At 43.5% G+C, this 21,235-nt stretch overlaps 1 protein-coding gene across 1 annotated transcript; it reads right to left on the bottom strand.

Moving 5' to 3' along the window:
- Nucleotides 1–3,198: 3,198 nt before the first annotated feature.
- Nucleotides 3,199–20,607, bottom strand: LOC130572433 (protein spire homolog 1-like). The gene is made up of 16 exons (XM_057364128.1): nt 20,367–20,607; nt 19,513–19,544; nt 18,922–19,086; nt 18,012–18,137; nt 17,670–17,735; nt 14,617–14,778; nt 12,408–12,479; nt 11,803–11,932; nt 11,238–11,362; nt 9,546–9,621; nt 8,854–8,999; nt 7,632–7,763; nt 6,245–6,309; nt 5,398–5,425; nt 4,846–4,988; nt 3,199–3,709 (listed from the first exon to the last, which is right to left on the bottom strand). Exons 1-16 carry the CDS (start codon nt 20,605–20,607, stop codon nt 3,538–3,540), a joined length of 1,881 nt encoding a protein of 626 aa, XP_057220111.1. The 3' UTR covers nt 3,199–3,537.
- Nucleotides 20,608–21,235: the final 628 nt, after the last annotated feature.

The raw sequence follows: 21,235 nt of genomic DNA, 5'->3' as shown, positions 1-21,235 counted from the left end.
ACTTGGGAGCTGGAGGGCGAAAGTGATGCAKGGAAATTAAGTTAATTTTAAACCGCAGGCAAGAGAAGAGACTTGCTAGCAGTTACTTAAGAGAAGCTGCTGACTGTTTAAATACCATTAAGAAGATTAATGTCAGCCCGCAGAACCACTGAAAAATTAGGGCTGAAAGGGACCTTGAAAGGTCAGACCAGTCCATTCCACTAACCCAGGCAGGATCACCTAAACCTSGGACATCCCTGACAGATGTTGCTTAACTTGATCTTAAAGCTCTCCACTCCCTAGGCAGTCTATTCTTTATTATCCCTGTCATTAGAAAGTTTTTCCTAACATCTAAATTGAGCCTTTCCTGCTGTGACTTAAGCCTTCTTTTTTCTTTCTTTTTTTYYYCCCTCTCCTCCATCACAGACAAGGAGCTATGATTATCCTTTTTATGTGCTTAAAGACTTCAGTTCTCTCSTCCTTTGGGCTAGAGAATTTCAGTTCTTTCAGGCTTCCCTGGTAGGTAATGATTTCTCCATTTCCTCTTGTTGTCCCTGCTCTCTGCTGGGCTGGATCCAATTACGCCACATCTCCCCTTAACTTATTTTCCATCACCTCAACACCATGACATAGCTGACTTGCATTCAGCTTTTGATCCTTTTTCTGAAGAATTGCTACTTAACCCATCACTCCCTCCTCTGTACTATGGGAGTTCATATTGTTGCTCAAGTGAACGACCTYCAACTTCTCCGTATTCAACTGCCTCCTGTTTCTTCCAGACCATTTCCCCAATTTGCCCACATGGTTTTTTAAATCGAACCCAGCCCAACACTATATCTATGGTTTTATTCCACGTGTGAAATATGAAGTCCCTATATGATAACAGAACAAAACAAAAAATTTAAGCCAAGCTGAATGTCATGTAGGGCAAAACCCCACTCAAATCCAGCTTTAACCTGGACAAGAAGGTGCTGGCAGCGGTGCCCTGGGTGAGGTTATTCAAGCAGTTTGTACCAAGCGACCTCAGCTACTCATCATAAGGCTTTCTCTCCAGATCCTTCACCATCCTTGTGGCCCTCCTTTGGAAGTGTTGAAGGCCAGGCTGGATGGGGCTTGGAGCAACCTGATCTAGTGGAAGGTGTCCCTGCCCATGGCAGAGGGTTGSAACAAGGTGTTYTTTAAGRTSCTTTCCAACCCAAGCCATTCTGTGATTCTACCAGAGCACATTTCCCCAGCTGCTTTCAAGCAGCAAACACCAACCTAGTCTGCCAGCCACATGATGTTAATACAGTCAGGCCTCTCCTGCCTCTCCCTTCCACCTTAAAACCTCCTTTTTATGTTGCTGTGCCTCTGTCCCAGCYGTCTTTGACCCATGTACCCTCACCTTCCCCCTCACCTTCGCCTCCTCACTGCCGTCACCCAGGCCCTGACTGCCAGCGGGACTTTCCCCAGAGTGGGCAAGTGCCACGGTATGGACAAGATCAAATAAAATAAATGAGGACGGTAAAATTTCTTTTATTTTTTGAGGGAAATATATGTTATTTTTAGGGAAATCTATTTTTTTTGAGGTCGATCTGTTAATTTCGAGGTGTCCCTGTTTTGCCGCCCCGGCTGTGGGCGGCGCGGCCCGCCGCTGCCCTCTGGCGGACGGGATTGTCCCGGCTCGGCCGGGAGGGAGCCCCAGAGGTCACTCGGGCACAGGGGACAGAGGTTTTACTGCCACTGTCCCGTGGCCACTGCAACCAGTGTCGCTRAGAGGAATGATGGGAACATGGGTTATCCCATTGGCGTGCTAGATGAGGACAGGAAGACAGGAAAGGTCAGGCTGCCCCTCAGTGCAACCCACCCTCCCCCCGCTTTGCCTGTCCTGCAAGTGAGGGCATTTCATCTCCTCTGTCATGGTCACAAGGAAGGGAAAGGGAAGGACAGTGAAACAAATCCATGGGACCCCACAACAGATGTGCAAGAGATGGAACCAAGAACTCCCTTTGCTCCAAAGCTGAACTGAAGTCTGCCTCAATGCCATACGGACACCTTCCCTCCCTGCTGCTGCACCCAGGCTCTGGGCAGCATTCTGGGCTCACACATTACACAAAACAGGCTGATCTCAGCTCATTTCTGGCTCTTTCTAAATTACCTCACTCAGCAGGCGTCCCAGAGYGCCTCATGCCCCTGGCCCCACTCTGTGTCCATCCTGCCAGCAAGAGCACCTGCGGCTTGGCTGCCATTCCCTGCATCCTGCCAGGAGCCCACCTGCCTGATAAGGATGTGCCTCGCAGCAGCACCAGCCCCTGGCACATACAGGAGAGGATGGGCAGGCAGGCTGCACCCCTCCTAATTGACTGAAGGAAGAGGAACACTTGAACTTGCTCCAAAAGGAAGCACAAGCTCCAGCTTCCCCACATTCATTTACTTGCAGAGCTTGCCCAAACCTGCAAGTAGGCASCAGCTTGCAGCCAGGCAGTTGGGAGGAAGCAGAGTCAGGCCACTGCAAGGCAGCKGGAGGTATTGACCCTCCTGGCAGTTTGGATGCAGACCTTGGGCTCAGCTCAAACATGTCTTTCTTCCCTTCTCATCTATCAAGAACTGGCCCTTCCCAGCCTTTATTTTCTTCACCATGACTCATTCCAGCTATAAGTCCATTGTATCCTTTAACACTGTCTATCCAGGCCCTGCAAAATGCACCATGGCAAACTTGATCCAGCTCTATATCCCTTCCACACAGGCAATTCCTGGGGATAAATAAATATACTATCAAATATCTCATTTTTTGTTTTAAATACACAGAAAAAAAAAWCTATGAAATGTTGCAATAGTACAGTTTATTCTATGGCAAAGAGTAAGAATCTCTCAAGAACAGCCCTCTGTCCTTCAGATGATGACAGCATTGAGATAGAATAGGTGCTATCGTAAGAATCTCTCAAGAACAGCCCTCTGTCCTTCAGATGATGACAGCATTGAGATAGAATAGGTACTATCGTGAGATGCAGAGAAAGCTCTGGTGCCAAAGCATAATAGTGCACAGACAAAAACCAAAAAAATCTTCCTAAATCAAATCAGCCATCACTAGTGTTACATGCATCAAAGGAGTGAGCTTTAAGCACTGTGAGTTATCAGGAAGGAGTGTTTGCAGAATGGATGTTGATGTGATCGCATAACTGAGAGTGCCACTTTCCAAGCCTCTCAGAAATGTGTTTTTTTGGTTAAAAGTTTCCCTCTGCTCAGCACATTGCATGAAGTCTGTTCAGCAATGAATGCAAACAGTACCACAGAACAATGACAACTGCAGGTGCAAAGAAAGAAATGCTAGAGGCTTGATAGTGCTTCAGCATTTATTTTCCCCAAGACACATAAAAAGAATTAAAACAGTTCTAAAACCCACAAAGCTTTAGAATACTTCACAATACAGAAATACTAACTGTGCTTCCTGCTTAAACTAACCAGCAGGGAGGTCTTTCTTTCAGGCCTTTATGTCAGTAGGTGCATAAGCTGTTTCATTTATTTCAGGTACAGAACAAGTGACAGGAGAAATGTAGGGTCCAGTCATTSCAGATTGGTTCAAGCCCAGGAAATTCGCCTGAGAGGGATGCTGTGCTGTTGACTGGAAGCCACATTCAACAGATATTTCTCACACCGTGTACAGATGTCTGCAGTCAGCCAGTCTGCCATGGTCCCTGTGTAACGGCACAGAGGTTGTGCTAGGCAATGGGGCTCCAAAACAATGGGTACACTGGAGAGGGAGAGGGAAAAAGAAAGGCAGGAAAGATGACCTAGGTTTCTGTTAGAGGGCATGGTGCTCCTSCACCCTTCTCCCAGGCTGCTAAGCAATTTAGCTAAATGCAGAGGTTCAAAAGAGCCATCAGCACCACTTAGAAAGGCTAAAAAGCACCAGAATGGCTTCATTTACTGACACCTTCTCTCTACTGACAGTGTGTCAGCCAAAGGGCTAATGGATGTCCATATCTGATCCAAGCCTATGGCTGCATCCTCATGCAGTAGGATTGTTTTTGCCATCCTGAAGTATGGCAGTAAYGCAGCATCTCAGGCCTCTTCTGCAGCCCTTGCATTACAACACARACCAAACCACTGCCTGCCCCATGCAGTTAACTTCAGCAATGAACATTACTCCTGATTTTCAGTGACTGAAGTACAAGCCACAGAAACTGTGACTTTATTCAGGCTACATTAAAGAATGGCTTCAGAGGAAAAAAAACGAGCTGCCAGTTCCCCCAGTAGAAAATTTAACTGCTTTGGAAAGCAGAGAACAGAGAAGAGAATGTATGGTCTCAGTCCTGGATATTGCAMTTACATGCATGTGGCCTGTCTTTTTCACCCAGAACTGTCAAAAGCTCTTTCTGGAATCATTCATTTCCTGGGTGTCTGTATGTATGTGGAGGGACTGAGAAACCATTTGTAGCATTGCTCTTTATTCAGTTATACCTGAGACACAATTAGGGCACTTCATGTCTAGGTATAAAAGGGGCTACTCCTGGATTGTAGTGACAGACCTCCAGCTGTGGGGGATGGAATGTGATAGGGTCTGGAAATTCTCATACTATGAACCTATTGCAAGGAACCTGCTATGTCTGGGCTAATATGGACACTTCTAAAYCCATGTCAGAAACCTGATAGTTAAAACGGAAAATGCATTTCAGAGCACCTACACTTCTCCATTTTGCTCATCCAAAAGCCACAATACTTCCAGAGAACTGTAGACTAGTTACACCAGGGGCTAAACCAGTCATTCAACAGAACAATCACCTGACCAGCCCAATACCACCTACTGCTCTCTGCATGTTTGTAGCTTTGCCTAAGTAACTGGTGACATTTTCAAGGTAAAAATAGAACAACCCTGTCCCAGCTTACCCAAAATACTGCCAGTGCTCTATTTCATGTAGCAAATCAGAGTTCTTCTGTTTTTGAATAGCTGGGTCCTCCTCTCTGGAGAGTCTCAAAAATTTTAGGAATTGAAGTGGGAGATGTACACATGTTCTGAAGGGCATGGACATCTACAATTACAACACAAGTCACCTGAGTTCTCAGGGAAGCACACCATCCTTCTCAGCAGGACAATTTGCATGGCATGCAATTGATTTATTGGTTCACTTAAAAGGTAGACATTAATGCAGTGAACTTTCTGACCCTCGTATAAATAGAACACAGTGTAATCCCAACCACTTTACACAGGATGAAAGAAAGAGGAACCAGAGTTGTTTTAGCTGAGTATGACAAGATTTATCTATGTCATCCTGGCTGATTTTACACCTCAGACTATCCCCTCTTCTATTTTCTTAGGAACAAGTTAGAGGGTAGATTTGAGGTATCAGTGGGATGAAGGAAAGCTTCTTATGACTAGGTGAGGAGAAGGAAAGTGGAAAATGTAAAAACCCCAGATGCTGTTGTAAATGTCAGACTTGCCTTGATGCAGCAGTCACAGCAGACAACACTGAAAGAAAAAAGTTTCCAGCATTATCATTTCAGTAAAGCTCAGATATCAATATTGCAGCTATAAGTGTCTTACTTTTCTAAGTCTGAATTCATGATTGTAGCAGAACCACTTGATGGCAAAAAGTGAGCAAGCTTAGAACTCCCCTATTCAGTTTGCCAGCCTTCCTATTTCTGGTAGTTTAAATCATCTGAAACGTGTCAGCATCCATAGCTTCACAGCTTTATCTGCAAATGCTCATTACACTTCACCCAGCACTGCCACCAGACAGTTGCTCAATTTCCAGCAGTTGTTTACTTGCTGCTTATAATCAATTCAGTGCTTCACTACTGCTCCAAATAGATTTAAGTGAGCCTTAATGAGCCTGAAGTTCCTCTCTCACTCTCCCATGAACAAGTAAGTGGATACAAGTAGGCTCAACTCCTTTCCCARTCACAAGGTCTGGAGTTCTCTTTTTCAGTCCTCAACAGAAGATTCTAGTGTAGGCCCTCTCCCAGAACCTTTTCAAGCYCTTGGCTGAAATYAGATCCAACCTTTARAGCAAAATGCAGAGARTGATCTCAGAGAAACTAATTTAATACTGGCACAGGAATACTGGCTTAATATTAAGAGTTAAAAYTGAGATTCTACTTCAGAGACAAGATTTTCCACATCCTCTGCAACTGTAGACATTTCAGCCTGGCTTGTGCAGTAAAGCAAAGCTGAAGGGCTCAGCAACCTGTTCCTATCCAGTAGCACAACCCATGACTACTGAGTATTCTCAGCACTGTTCTTTCACTCTTTTCTCYCTCCTCATTCAGTCCTTTTGTACCAGCTCACCTGCTGCAGAGGTAACAGTTGTAAGGCCACTTAAGAAACATCTGCTTATGGCAGCTGAAACAGATCTGTGGAAAGCAAAGTTATTTGTGAATGCAAATGGGAAATATCTTTGTACCAACAGTATCCACTGCCTGCCAAAGAGCAAGCACGTAAACAAACCTTCTAAAGGCTTTAGATTCGTATACAATAACAGGGGTCCAATAAAGGATAGCAAAGACACAGGAATTAAAAGCTAAAAAGGCAGAAAAAAAAATCTTACTTGTAGGCCAGTGTTTTTATGATGCAGAGGTTTGGGGCAGCTGCCAGACAACAGGAGTTTAAAAAAAGRCTCTTGAGCAAACAATAGCTGTATTGTGCAAGAGTGTAACAGTAGCTAGTTAAAAGAGAGGGAAGAAGAGAGACATTCTTTGAGGTAGACTGCAGCAATCCCAAAGAGATTAAATCAAGGCAAATTTGAATTCAATCCTGAAGCAAAAAATGAGTCATAAGGAAGCTGATGAGTCGCTTGAACTTTATAAAAAAAGAGCACATTCATACACAGCTGGCAGTCAGAAGTGATACAATCTTGAGAAGCAGAACTTGAGAAAGCTAAAAAAACAGGAGCGGCTAAGAAAGCCATTTTAGAATAGTCAGAGCAGGCAGTTAAAGCAGGGTCAGTAAGGTGGGAAGRAAACAAGGATTCAGTCTCAAGAGCATCAGATAGCTTGTGGAAGTAGCATAGCTCTGCTAGTAGAACCTTTGACTCTGTCCATACTGCTAAGTAAATGAGGGCAAGAAAATGACCCATAAGCCAAGAAGAACAGACTTCCTCACATCTGTGTTACAAAGGGCCTGTACTCAGGACATCTGCTCTGGAAGGGTGGCTGCAACACCCCCTCTAAAGGAGACTCGGGGGATAAGCCAGAAGTCAAGAAGTGTGAAAAGCCAACAGTCCTGAGCTACAGCTCCTTCCTTCCCTGTCCCCTTCATCTCCCTGACCTTCATGTCCACTCACCAAGGTGGTTTGAGTCAGCACAACTCAGGTGTGGGAGCCTCAGTCAAGAGCCTTTTACTGTTTAGCAGCACCAAATCCCAATTATTTACTTTGAGATTTCAGAGCTGACCARTGGTCATGGCAGTCAGCTCTCCTCATATGGAAATCAGACAAGAAAACACGAGCAAAGGCTGAGCTACTTCCTAGGCAATTTAYACATCTTAAGATGGATTAGAAGTCATTACTGCACAAATACTGAAAATTTTTTCCAGCCTAGGGCCAAACTCCAATCAGCTATTATGAACAGAATAAGCTGAGGCAGAGGATACTTCAGCAATTCAGCACTGAAGGCCATGAAACCAGCCAGCCTTTGAAAAGGCAAGAACAACACGAAGAGGAGGAGAAGAAACATACCTTTGCTCTTGGAAAGACACCATCACTCCCTCCTTGGAAGAGGCCTTGCCCTCCCAGCACCATCATTGCATATCGGGTTCCAATCAGCTCAGCAATGGTTGGTGATGGCGACTTCGTAGGAATGGGGCAGTCCTATTGAAAGACACAAGTTAAATATCAGATAAAGTTAAAGAAAGCAGCTATTTGGGGAGKTCATCGAAAAACTGGGTCCCAAAGGATCAGGAGCATTTTTCTGCAAAATCTCATTCTGCCTGTGATGAGGAGTATCAGGTGACTYTGGCAATACTGGCAGAGAAACTGCTACAGAGAGGTGCATGGCTGCTWCAGTTTTCAAGCAGATTCCTTTGAGGCAATTTGTCCTTTTGAACAGGCCACAGAACAGAGGCACCCTGGCCCCTCCTGGGTACAAAATTCCTTTCCATAGCACAACACTCTCCTGCCTTCTCTTTCCCAAGATCTACTGGCCCCACACCAATGGAAGCTGTAGTCTGATGGTCAGACAGGAGGGACACCCATGCTTTTATCCCCAACACACCTGCATCTGCACCACCACACTGCTGAATAAGGAGGTGGCAGAGAGGTCAGTTACAGACTTGTCAAGGTGAGGCAAAGAGGAATGCAGAAGGAAAGGAGGAGGCTAGGGCACAGCACACYTTGTCAGGGCAGAACAGGGTGAGGCCATAACTCAGAAGGCTGCACAGAAGAACACAAACCCCAGCATTTCTCCCACAACCATCATCCAGAGCCTGATAACTTCAGTTCTACATRCATTATACATTTAAAAATCGCTGATGCTATGCTGTCCACGTTTTGTTAACTTATTCCCCTTTACTGCAGCTTAAAAGACACTTTGATCTTATCAGAAACTAGAGAGAATGGGGGACATGGAGAAAGCAGAACAGTCCCACTGACAATTATAGTCTGCTTGAGGAAACAAGCAGATGGACACTTTCAAGTAACAACATGGTATTTTTCTCTTCTTGTATGAGAAACAACTTTATTTTGTATCATTCAAAGTAGGAAGCTATCACAAGGACACTACAGCATCCACTCTTCTCTTAAGCTGACTCCAAGGAGAGAATAATAAACCAACTTCAGATGAGTATATAGTATGTCCCAAGACAAAAACCACATAGCATGCTTACTGCTCTCATGAGGATCAAGGTGCAAGTCATTACCAGATGTATCAGACCAGGGTTGCTTGCTGACATGTTGCACTTACAAGTTTCTTGCTTTGAAGGCCTCTCTCTAAAGATGTGGACTTTCGTCTTCCTCTGTGAGGAGGCAGCTGCTGTTGGCCAGTGCTCAGCAAACACTTAGGTTTAATGTCTCCTGGTGTGGATGCACTCATGCAATTTGCAGCAACACCTGGATAGGAAGAGAGAGTTTTAGTGTGCAGAAAATCAACTGCCAGTATCTAAGTACTCACCCTGAAAGCTGGACACTCATGAGCACTACACTGCCTTCTGAAGGTAGCAAGGCTTACACCTCTCCCCCTCCACCCCATCTGCTCAGATCACAAAAAGCAGAGGTTACAGTAAATGTGCTTGTCAGTAGGCACTGATGAGGCTTCATCAGCACCATTTAGTTTAATAAAATGAAGTGGTGCACTTCCTACTTGAATATTCAAAACACTCATTTAGCTTTTACTACAAATTCCAGTCAGGCCTTTGGGAACATGCAATCATTGTCTTGAAGCTGCAGGAGCTACGCRAGCTTCAGTCAGCTGCAGAGAAATTATTTTCTAAGGGCACCTCCCCAGACACATAGTTTAGTGTTGGAACTTATCCTGCAAATTATCTTCAGGTGATCAGAGAAGGGTGCATTGAGCCCAGCCCAAGGCTTTGGGAGCCCATCAGGCCACTGGGTGTACTTTGTCCCCCAGTTTAGATGTGCAGCCAGAAGTGCACTGACCTGTGCTGATGCAGAATGCTCCTGATGGCCGGGCAGAGGGAAGGCAGGTACTGGCAGGCAGCTTGGGAGTGGTTTCCTGTATGGCAGAGGACAGGATGTTCATAAGCTGCACATAAGAGACACCAAGACCACTTCATCAGAAGTACTGCTGCCTAACAAAGCCCAGGATACCCATGACTGAGCAGAAATGTTCAAGGCTTAGCCAAAAGTGGAGCAGAGAGGAAAACCAATGGAGTACATTTGGGAACTTTCTATTACCTCTTGGAATATAGAGTTAATTCCCCTTGCACTCCACAACCAGGAAGCTCCAGCCAAACTAGTTTCCAATTCATCTGTTCTCTCTCYTGCCCAAGTCCAGTGTGGGTATTAGTACCAAAGTTTCATCTGTTCAGGAACCAACTTTGCAACATCCTCCCCACACAACCCATGGAATACATGTTCTTGTCTCCAGCTCACATGTAGCAATACCGAAGAACAGTTCAAGAGACTGTGATTAATCCAACTCATTAACTCAACACAAACCCAATGCTTTATCTCAGCAGCATTCTTTTTACCTTGTCTAGAAAAGCAGAAAACTAATTTGGTTTTWTTAGTCTCCATATGAAAGCCCTTCTAGTTTAGCAGCAATACATCAACCACAAGATTCTCAAAAGCTGAACATTCGTACAGGTAGCACAGACTGGGGCAAATATAGCTAAAAATTTCTGCTTTTATTAATTCATATCCATTTTCCTCAGTTAAGCAACTGCATTTCAAACAGAAATATTTACAGAAAACAGATTCCTGTTTGTATGCCAGAGCATCTGTGCTAGACATGATATGTTAGGGCTTAAATTCTGTTTCACAGAATTTCAGAATATGCTCAGACTGAATTCCAGAACCAAGCAGTCAAGCTTTCCATGACAGAGCCAAGAGTTAAAGAACCCAAAGACTGTGTATTGTGGTTTACTGAAGAATGGTGCTCCCAAAATAACTCCACAGAACAGAYGAGTGGGAATTCATCCATCAAGTTGCTTCCTGAAAATAAATCATTAAGTTTTTCTTCCACAAGCTCACATACCATGTGAAATCAAAATACTCCAATACATCTACCATCAAATGTCTCACTGTRAGGTAGAAATGGGAATATTCTGGCCCATATTGGCCAGACTCCCTATCAAAATTTCTGCAGGATCTAGTTTGAAGAGACCAGAGCAGACCTCGGTTCTGTAAAATCATAGAATATCCTGAGCTGGGAGGGACCCACAAGATCAATGAGTCCAGCTCCAGCCCCTGCACAGAACAACTCCAAGAGTCACACCATGAGCCTGAGAGCTTTATCCAACTGCCTTTTGAGCTCTGTTAGGCTTGGTGCTRTGACTGCTTTGCTGGARGCCTGTTTCTGTGCMCAGGTGCAGGTGAGAAACCTTTTCCTTATAACTAACTCAAAAACCTCCYCTGACTCAGCTTCAGRCCATTCCCTTGGGTCCTATCAYTGGTCAGAGAGAAGAGATCAGCACCTGTAGGCTGCAGTCATGCCACAAACAACAGCATTTAAATACGATTTGAGCTTCTGTAGAGGAAAGTGAACCAGTAGTACCATATTAGTTCAGTTTTGATACCAGATTCCCTACATTAGGATCCATATATTCTCGCAGATCTAATTCCTGAAATGTGTATGCCTCTCCATAGTCCTTTTACCTAAAGGCTTACCTGAGCTCCTGGTCCCAGCTGCTGTGTTTTAGTGTTGGAAATTTTAAACTCAKTACTGGCATCTTGGAGAAGTAAGAAACTGTCACTTGGAGAGTTCAAGGCAGTATCTGATGCCACAAGCATTTCTGCAGGGGAGAGGGAGAACAAAAAAAACCCCATACTCACAGACTAAACGAGATATTGAGCTGGGAGAAGAAAACAACAAATTTGATACCCACACAATGGAATTTGAGATTTAGCCAGGCTTTGTCCTGGTAGTTACATAACCTTTTAGTCCCAGGTAATGGTCAAAATCCTGTAATGTTCAAATTCGTCAGTCCATTAAGTGACATCCATAAAAAAAAGGGCAAGTTGAAATATCTTTTGAGTCTTTATAAGCCACAAACAGATTTTCTAGAAATAACTATTCTTATGCCCTACTACCTCTATCATGCAAATTTGTATTCTCCCCCCCTTACAAATGTTATTGAAAAGATAAGTGGGCTTTCATTTCCAAGGCCATCCATTATTTTTAGCCAATGCTGACTTCACTTCTTTGCTTGCTGGGTTGATCTTTAGCARGTACCTTTGGGCCTGCTGCCTTTTTTCTGTGCTGATGCTGCTGACCGAAGCTTTGGTGGCTGTTTTATTTCTGCCATGAGCTGCTCATGCCAGCAGGGCTCCTGTGGCACACATTTCACCTTCACCTTCACCATCTGCAGGCAAAGCATAGCACCATAAAGAGCCATGGGACAGAGCAAGGACAGGAGTGGTGACAGAACAATTGCATCAGCAATGGCACTGTTTTACAAGTGCTTGTCACCCAAGGGTGCACTGGGCCCAACATGAGACACCCTTCAGGACTATGCATAGTAGAATACTTTAGCAACTCTCAAATTTGAAATTGTGAGCTCCAGGAGCTCTTTCAAGACCACAAAATGTTCCAAATTAAAGAAGCAGTGGAGGAAGTAGGAAGATTGATCATCTTTCTTCTACAAAGACATCAACTCTCATTTTCCTAATACCATGTTTGGCAGCAGGGTCTATTCAAAAGTTAAGTATGGTTAATATAACCCGCTCCCAAATCCAAACAGTAGCTAAGTCACTAGCTTTATTTTCCTTGAAATTGCCCTGTCAGCTTCAGAATTACCTGGTTTTGCTATYATCAGTTTGCTGCACCAGGTCACCTACCGGTTTGAGATGAGGCTTGCGAGCAGCTACATCAACTTTTGGGGCCCTTGRGTGTTTTTGCTTGATAGCTACCTGAAAGAGAAGAGTGGTGCTTAAGAAATAGTTCTTTCTCTACTCCTTGTACACCCTGCCATTTTGTGCCACAGTGAATGATGCAAGTCAGGATTTGGGAATTGGGTGGGGAGGTGGGGAAGGCATTAAAAAACAAAACAACACAAAACCAAACAAAAGACCCCACCCCAGAAACAAACCAAAAAAAAACCCCAAACAAACGCAAAAAACCCACAAAACAAAACAAAAGAAGGAGTTGGTAAGTGAAGAATAATGACATTTTCTTACATGGGTTTCTGGTAGGGAAATATTTGCCTGTGGCAATCAGAAGCACTGTACAGCTCTTAGAGGCTTGCACAAGAAGCACAAAGCCTTCTAGCCCCAGCAGTTCATGAACTGCTCTGAGAAGCTGCTAGAAAACTCTACTCAGTTATTAATGTGAGGAGTGATCCTGACAAGCAGYATGGTCACATCATATTAATTAGTAAAATTTCAGTGCCAGGGAGGAGCAATTGAACGGGTTAACAGGACTGTAACCAGAATTGTAGCAGCAGGCAGCTGCATGCATAAGCCAGAGTCCCAGAGACTGGCTTACAGCCCTACATAAACTAGGAACAATAGCAAGATAGAATTGCAGGGCAGATATTCATGTGAGGCATCAAACCCTGTGCTTGCTGCATAGGGGAGAGCTGACAAAAAAGTCAATTGCACATGCATGTCTTTAGCTGCCTTGTCCACTTATTCTTATTTTGAGGCTATATACCATTTACTTTCACTTGTGTGTACAACTTCAGAACACGTGGGAGTGCAGGTAGAACAACACTTCAGCTTCCCACAATAGCTGTGCTTTCATTCATTTGCAAATTAGACCACTGTTTGCTAGAGAAGCTTTAAAATAGCTTTGCAGATGGGGAAATCCTAGTTGAAGAGCCTTTACAAAGACCTGAGCACCAGTACTCAGCTTTCTTTCAGCATTTCTTACTACTACTCTTCAAACATGTTTGTGCTTCTTGTGAACCAGAGAAAAAAGTAACCAAAAAAAAATAGGGAAAGAAATAAAGAAAATCACAACCCAGATCATCCTGCCACCTTGAGTTACAGTTCTGTACTGCACAGTGCATTGATACATAGTGCATCATAACTAATTTGTATTCCTTGCACTGTACTGTCTCCAATACTATTAATTTACACATCCACCAAGAYATCATCTCCAAACACATGACAGCCTTACCAGGAGGCTGGAGCATGGTTTATAGAGGTACATGGTTTATCTGAAGCTTTTAAACCTACTGCATTCTAGCAGCACCAACAAAGAGAAAAAAACCCTGATGTCTAGTGCAGAATGAAAAGTTTTCACTTTTTCTAATACCGCTCTTTATTACAAGAAGAGTTGTGTCTCATCTTCTGCCAAGATGTCTGTTTTCAAAGCACACCAATGCCACAAGGCTTTGTGCCAAGGTTTTAGATCTGCTCATCATTACCAGCTCAAGCTGCAGCAAGCAAAGAGCATCACAAGCCTTCAGAGACATCCCAGACCTTTTTGTATCTGTCATCTTCACCAAGTGGTGAAGTTGGAAGTCTCTGCCCCTCCCTGAGAGGGCCTCAACATTTTTTACCCTGACTAAACTCCTGCAGTAGCTGAATGCATTGCCTAGAGGCCTCAGACTGAGGTTGTGCAAAGAACTGTCTCAAAAGTGCTTTTGCACTTGTATACACACCACAGCATCTGGGAAGGCAAGGCAACAAGTAAAGGATGCCAGGCACAGCTCAGCTCAARGAGCCTGGAAGGACACAAGTGTTCAAGGTGAAAAGCACAAACAAGCAAGAGTCTGTTCCATGAAACTGCTGTGTGCAGGGCAGAGTAAGTGTCACAGGAAAGGGAATGGCTCACCCTGGAGGGAGAAGAGGTTTACTATCCAGCTTCATGAAACTGTGGCTACTCCTAACTTAAAAAGTATTGGAAATGGAAGCATCCACTTGTATGGACAAACAGGGTGATGTAATGTTGAGTTGGAGCTGAGAGGRAGCCCCAGACACTTCTGGACTTGGACATACCTTTGAGAAAGACAAGCCTTTGGAGAAGAGGTCTCAACATATACTGCTCAGAAATGAAGTAGAGCAGATGTTCCAAGGTGGTCTGTTACCTCCAGTCACTCACCTTCCGAAGGGTGTACCTCCTGTGCTGAATGTCATCCAAAAGTAACTCATAGGGAGAGCAAATACGTTCTTTTGGAGACACACAATGCTGTGGTCGTTCAGCGGCCTTGCGCAGCTTCACACCSGTCTGCAGCTCACAGATGACATTGGGCCACAGGGATGCCTTAGGAAAAACCAGCAAGGGCCAAGTCAGTAGCTGGCTAGAATTAACAGAGCAGCATCACCTCCCTCTATGCAACAGGGCACASTGAGCAGCTGAAGTAATTGAGAAACACAGACTTATGTCCTTATCATGCCCTTCCACATACTTCCAGAGCAGGGTSCAGCACCAAAGCAGAAAATTGCTTTTCTTTGCAGAAGTTAATTTACAACAGGGAAACTGGTAGCTGGCTCACCAGGCTCATTCTCAAATTCTGTCATTAACTTTATGGGKGTACTTCAGCAAAATACAGCTTTTGCTGCCAGGTAAATAAGGAGAATCATTTTCTTTCTTTCCAGGTGCCGGAAAGTTTTCATATTGCTGGATGCTAGGAAACACTAGGAATGAAATCCCAAATCATACCATTAAAATCCTTTAAATTTTCAGAAACCAAGGGTTGAAGTACCCAGAAACAAAAGGGGAAGACAGGTGGGAAGGGATCTCATACTTAACAGCAGCAYAGGTTAAGCAGTCAGCCTGAAGACACAAGCTAAAAACCCTGACATCTGCTCATCCTGTTCATGTACTAGGATCTGAGGATGTCCAGGCATGCAGTATAATACAGCAAAAGCTAAAGACAGGGAAAAAAAAACCCAAAACAACAAACCAGCTCAATAGCATGTTTAGACAGCATTGTAATGGAAGTACTAAATCAACAGCTTATCTGGATCCCAGCATCCCAGTGGCAAATTGAATAAGAACAAGTCATTGTATTATAAACAGTGAAAGGGAAGMAAAACATTTTAGAAAACTGCCTCAGAACAAAGTATCTGACTCAGGCTTCTCTCCCTTTTTAGCTTACAGCATGAAGCATCTTCTCAACTTATCCTTTCAGATATCTTGGTAATACCAGAAGAGCCTTATGCAAGCTCTGACTGATGGCTGCCTTCAAGCAGACAGATCTTTCTGTAGGATTGTTTCAGCCTGGCTTTGGCACAGTCAGAAATTAGAATCCTCAAAGAATGACCAAGCACTAGCCGTCTCCTAGGTTATATTTAATATTGTTGGGAGAACACACAGAAGTTTCAGGRCAAACTCATTAGTACTAGAAACTTTTGAAATGCTTATCCTAAGACACTTCTGCTCTATGGAATTGTATTTCACACGGTGAAGGAACTTGACTGAGAGACATGGCCTGAAGAGAAACTTCTCTACTGTAATATAGCCACACTAGTTTGGGGACAAGAATTGCCTTCAATTTCAGAGCAACTTGTACACCCAAAACATTTTTCAGATGTTGGTGACATCATTATCACTCATGCTTTTATTTCCCTTCTGACTGGATCATGGCAATTACTCTACTTGTGCCCTCCCATGTATTGTCAAAAGCCACCTAAACCTTCCACAGCCTGTGCAATATCACACAAAATGCTACAACACTCTAAACTCATTGCCTTGAGTTCAACAGATGAGTGGTGAGAGCTGTGTTTCTAACAGGTCTCACTGCTTAGATTTCAAGGTGAATAATGACCTGGTACATGTACAGCTAAGCTCTGCAGAAACTGTACAACCCTGCACACTATTAGGCTGTGGTCCTCATTTTAGAAGACCTGCTTAGTATCAGTCAACATGAAACAGTTGACTTGTAAAAGTCCATAGAACACATTACCTGCTTAGCACCACTCAAGACATCAGCTCTAATCTGTGGGATCCCAGAGAAGCTGGCATCCTGGTTATTTTAAAATCAAGAGTTTGTCAGAGCAATGCAATCAATTGGTGCTTAGAGACTTAGAAACTAGAGGCAGAGGATTTGCAACAGACATCCAACTTTTGGAATTCATGTCTTCTGAAAGAGCAGAGGCCAAATACACTGGCCTTCAGGCCACACAGCAAAGCCCATGTATTTATTCATGTATTCCCTGCAGAAAAGAGCTACAGCAGTTGATGAGTTTGTGGTTTGAGATAGCTTGCCAGTTTATTTTAATAGATCACAAAATTGAGAATATGCCCAAGCACACATTTCACAAACATTTTCATACRAATAGTTTGAGCATGCTTCAAAGCAAGTGCTATTTAGACAAAGGGAGAGAGTCCACAAGTCTCTCGGGGCTTGCTGTTTGTCTCCACAGACTCCAGACTACAGAGCATTTGTTTATGCTGGGCAGAGCTCCAGCCTGAAGAGCTGTTTGTTTCTGATTGAGCCCTGACTGCGTAGGGCCTTGAGCAGAACACAGTAAGTTGCTTTCCCTGCCCCAAAAACAGTACAAGATCCATGGAAGGACAGAAGGCAAAGACAAGAAAGGCAGGGCACAAAAGGTAGGAGCAACATCTCCAASCTCATCCTCCTTCAGCCCTTTGAGCTGCTGGAGCTGCACAACCACAAAGATGGACAGTGCTACTGGCCTTCAGTGCCTGCCAGTCCTGACCAGCATATATCCCACATAATAAGAGTGAAGTAGTCCACMCCAAGACTACCAACAACTGAACAATTTCCTGGAAGTTTTCAGGGCAGCTATGAGAAAGGAACAGATTGCTTTTGGCAGGTGTCAGTTCCTGCCAAGAGCTGGAACTTGGGGCTTATTTGCCAGAAGAAACAGCCTGAGTAACTACTTGTGGACACTTACTCCAAAGTCTGCTGCAATTTCATTTTTAGAAGTGGTTTAAGGTGGACCACAAAGACAATCTTTGGGTAGAATAGAAGTCCATGTGAAGTTGACATTTGAAATAGTTTAACTTCAAGATCATTCCCCAACTTGTTTTGCAGACAAGTCTAACTACTCAAGCTCCTGAGCAACCTAAGCAGTTTAGTTTGTGTTCAAGCTCTACTTTTCATAGAAGACTCAATTGAAAGCGTCAGAGAGCCAAGGTTGAACAAAAAACCCAGTAMCTCACAATTAAGAAAATAAATCTCTTACAGCATGGGTTTTCTTCTTTTGGATAGGATTTTCCACCCAATCTTCYACATCCATTTTTCTCAGCCTCTGAGAAGCAAGCACATGAGGTGATTACCTTACACTCTTCATTGATTTCCTATCTCTTCAGCATAAATTACTAATATTTATCRGAAAAGCCTAGAAGCTCCAAACACCTAAACTTTCAAATGCTAGAATAAATAAAAATGGTGCAGAGACATTCATATTTTACATTGTGAAAACATACCTTCATCCAGGTGTTCCATTTCTAGTGCAATGRGAAGGTTACTTTAGAACTTGGTGAAGGTGGAGGGAATAGCAGCTAATGGGTAATTATAAATGTACCTCTTTGGAGGTCTGGATGATGGTTACAAGCTTCTGAAGTTCCATATATTCAGTAAACAGACTCCTACAGGTCATTTCATAATGGCTGGTAGCCTCAGAAGGCCTGGACAGGTGCTCCTCGCAGGCCTGAAAGAAAAGCCTATTTTAAAAACATTTTGAAATTAAAAAAAAAAAACCAAACTGTGGTAGGAAGGGATAAAGCAAGATCCAGTTTCCTCAATCCATGGYTTAAAATCACCTTCTTCACCACCCCTTTATATTTTTTTTTCTACTGCAGATACAGAGGGACAAAGAAGGAAGATGTCCAATCTTATGTGTACAATAATTTAAATAGCTGTGTAATTTGTGTATCTTGTTTTCCACAAGGTTTGCTTTGAAATAAGCACCTGAAAGGGGAAGCCTCCAGTTCAGACAAAGTACAACAACCCACAGCAGGTGGAGTCACTTGTCCTGTTCTTTTTCCCTCCCCTGATCAGCCAGAGGGATGGGAAGTTTATCGTACCTTTAAATTATGGCTGAGAGGAAAATATGGCTGAGAGGAAAATATCTGTTTGAGTTAAGACATTCAAATCCTAGCCTTTGCAGAAGCTGAATACCATGGAAGGTGACTTTTTTTCAATATCCATAATGTTCTAGGTATGGAATTTAGAGACTATGTACAGAAGGACTTTGTAGACACAGCTCTGTGAGAGTCATGCTCAGTCTTCCTTCTTAATTCTTTTCCATGGGCACATGTAAACACCTAAAATGGTTTTGCTTTTTCCCCTCTGATGGGAAAACCAGTGCTCCCTCTATGTTCTCCAACAACCCCCCCAGCTTTTTCCCAAAAATGGTCTTGGCTCTTGGTTAACAGTACTATTCCATCAACTGCTCTAAAGCTGCTATATTTACTAACTGAGAAGAAGGAAACCTTGATAACATCCTGCAGGGTAACTGGTGGTTTCAYTGCTTCATCATCCAGCTTCAACATGAGGCACAGCAGTTTCTCCAAAGGACTGCTCAGTTCTCGCTCCACTTGGCTGTCAATTCCCCAGTCCAGGGCTTCATAGATCACCACTCCCAAGTACTCCAACAGCTGCAGACAGACCAAGGAAACAGTGCAGCACAAAGCATTGTGAGGAACATGACAGCTCTCACTTTCCAGCCAGGAATTTACCCTCCTGTGCACCTGAGGACTGAGCACATCACTCAGGATGAGAGATACTCCCTTATTTATACTGGTTTAAGATTTTGAAATGGCCTTAACTAGCACCCTTAAGATATCTGTTATAAAGACAAGAAGACACTGGCCTATTCCACATTAGACACAATCTGTGCCCATTATTTCCCAGTCCCATTGTCTTACTTAATTTCAGTACAAGCATTTTGTTTCCTTTTTCAGGCTGGAAGGAAAAGAGACACTCTAACAGGGTACAGCAAATTGACATCTGCATCTCCTGAGCTGGCCTAGTACAACAGGATTACATCTGCACACATAATGAATGTAAAGATACAGGCTTACCTTGTCCTCTGACTGCTGAATGCTGCCAACATCTGAAAGGGAAAATAAAAGGTGGTCAGGGGAGAACAGATATGTAGGCATTGATAAGCAGTTTTTAGAACCTTTTTCACAAGAGGGGAACAGGAAGAATTCTTTTTACTAAAAGAAAAGTTTTAAAGTAAAAAGTCTTTTTACTAAAAGAAAACTAAAAGTTTTCTCTTTAACTCCTCTGACTAAAGTCATCCCACCTTGGGAAAGTAAGCTGTATTTGGGGAGTCCTGGAAAGCAACATAGGAGACATGTGTTATCAATTAGCTCAAAGTAACAGCTGCTGCATTTTGTTATTTGCTAATTGATATCCAACCACAGGAAAGGCACAGAATCTTTGTCTTTATTCTTTATTACCCACTCTAGTCCCTGAAGAGTTAGCCTAGCACTGACCTCTGCAGCAGCCCAACCAAGCCCTACATTACACAGACTTGTTGCCACTTGCTGGCTACACACAGTGACAAAAGAAAGGGAAAGTGCATAAAGGGCTACCAGAACAAAGGAACCATACATTGGAAGATGAACCGAGCAATTAATAAAATAAAGCCTCAGACTATTTATTTCAAATAACGTAAGTGGTAGAAGACTTTCATCACAGCAACTCCCTAGAACCAAATGACTGAGCACTACTAGAGAAATTAGTCGGTCACACATCTGTATTACTCATCTACAGTCCTCTGCAAGAGGTATAGACAGAATAGCTTTGTGACAGTATACAGAGAAAAGAGAGGGGGAAAGAAAAACAAACAAAAAAAAAAAACGTGCAAAAGATATTTCAGACTTTTATAGGAACAGCCCTTGGCACCTGAAGCTACCTACGCTCTTACCAGACTTGTGGTAGACTTTGAAGGAAGCAGAACCATCAGCATGGATAAAGATGCTTCCAGAACCTTTTATGAACACAGAATAGAGTGGTGGGCACAGCCCCTGAGCCAGCTGCTCTATTTTTCTGCAACACTGAAAGCAGATAGCCCAGGCTTGCTCCTCACTTATAGGATGTTCAAAACACTTCAGAAGCTCAGCTAGGGAGACCTTTGTGATCCTCTGCTCATACCCTAGAGGCTCCATTCTTTCTTTCACCTCTAACCTCCACTCTTACTCTAGGGAGCCTAACACTCCCTTTTCCAGTACAGCCCCCAGCAGCCTTTTATGGATTCTGCCTCTTGGTTTGCTCTTATCTCTCTTCCCCACAGGTGCAACCATTCATGCCAATTTTTGGTCCATCATTTTAAAGGGACATAACTTTATCTGTATTTGTATGAGATTTCTTAAAAGAAGAGAGCAAATGTACAACAAAATTGAATCAAGGAGAGATAAGACTGTACAAAAATTGTGCTCAATGCAAGACCCCTGTTTCTAACAAATACATTAACTGGAATACCAGTGTTTGCAAGTAAGAAAAGAATACATTCAACTTCAGGCAGGGAGGGAAAGAGCCAGGAAATGTCTTGTACTTGGGGGAGGAGAACTCAGAACACCACAAAAATCTTTTTGATAAGAAACTATTCCAACAACACTCATAAATTACAGCAATCAACTCCATGGAGCACCTGCGTCCACCACAGGCCTGGCTCTTTGTACCACCAGCAGGGTCTGGGAGCATGGAGGGATCAGGACAGCCAGGCAGGGACCTGGGGTGTGGGCAGCAAGGCCCTTTCTTGCTCAGAATGGTGATATCACAGAATCATAAGATCAA

This window comes from Malurus melanocephalus, unplaced genomic scaffold (assembly GCF_030028575.1).
Source record: "Malurus melanocephalus ecotype Western Australia unplaced genomic scaffold, MMel_1.1 scaffold_36, whole genome shotgun sequence".
In the NCBI taxonomy this organism is placed as follows: domain Eukaryota; kingdom Metazoa; phylum Chordata; class Aves; order Passeriformes; family Maluridae; genus Malurus; species Malurus melanocephalus.
Note: the sequence above shows the minus strand (reverse complement) of the source record. Positions and strands in the feature narration are given on the sequence as shown.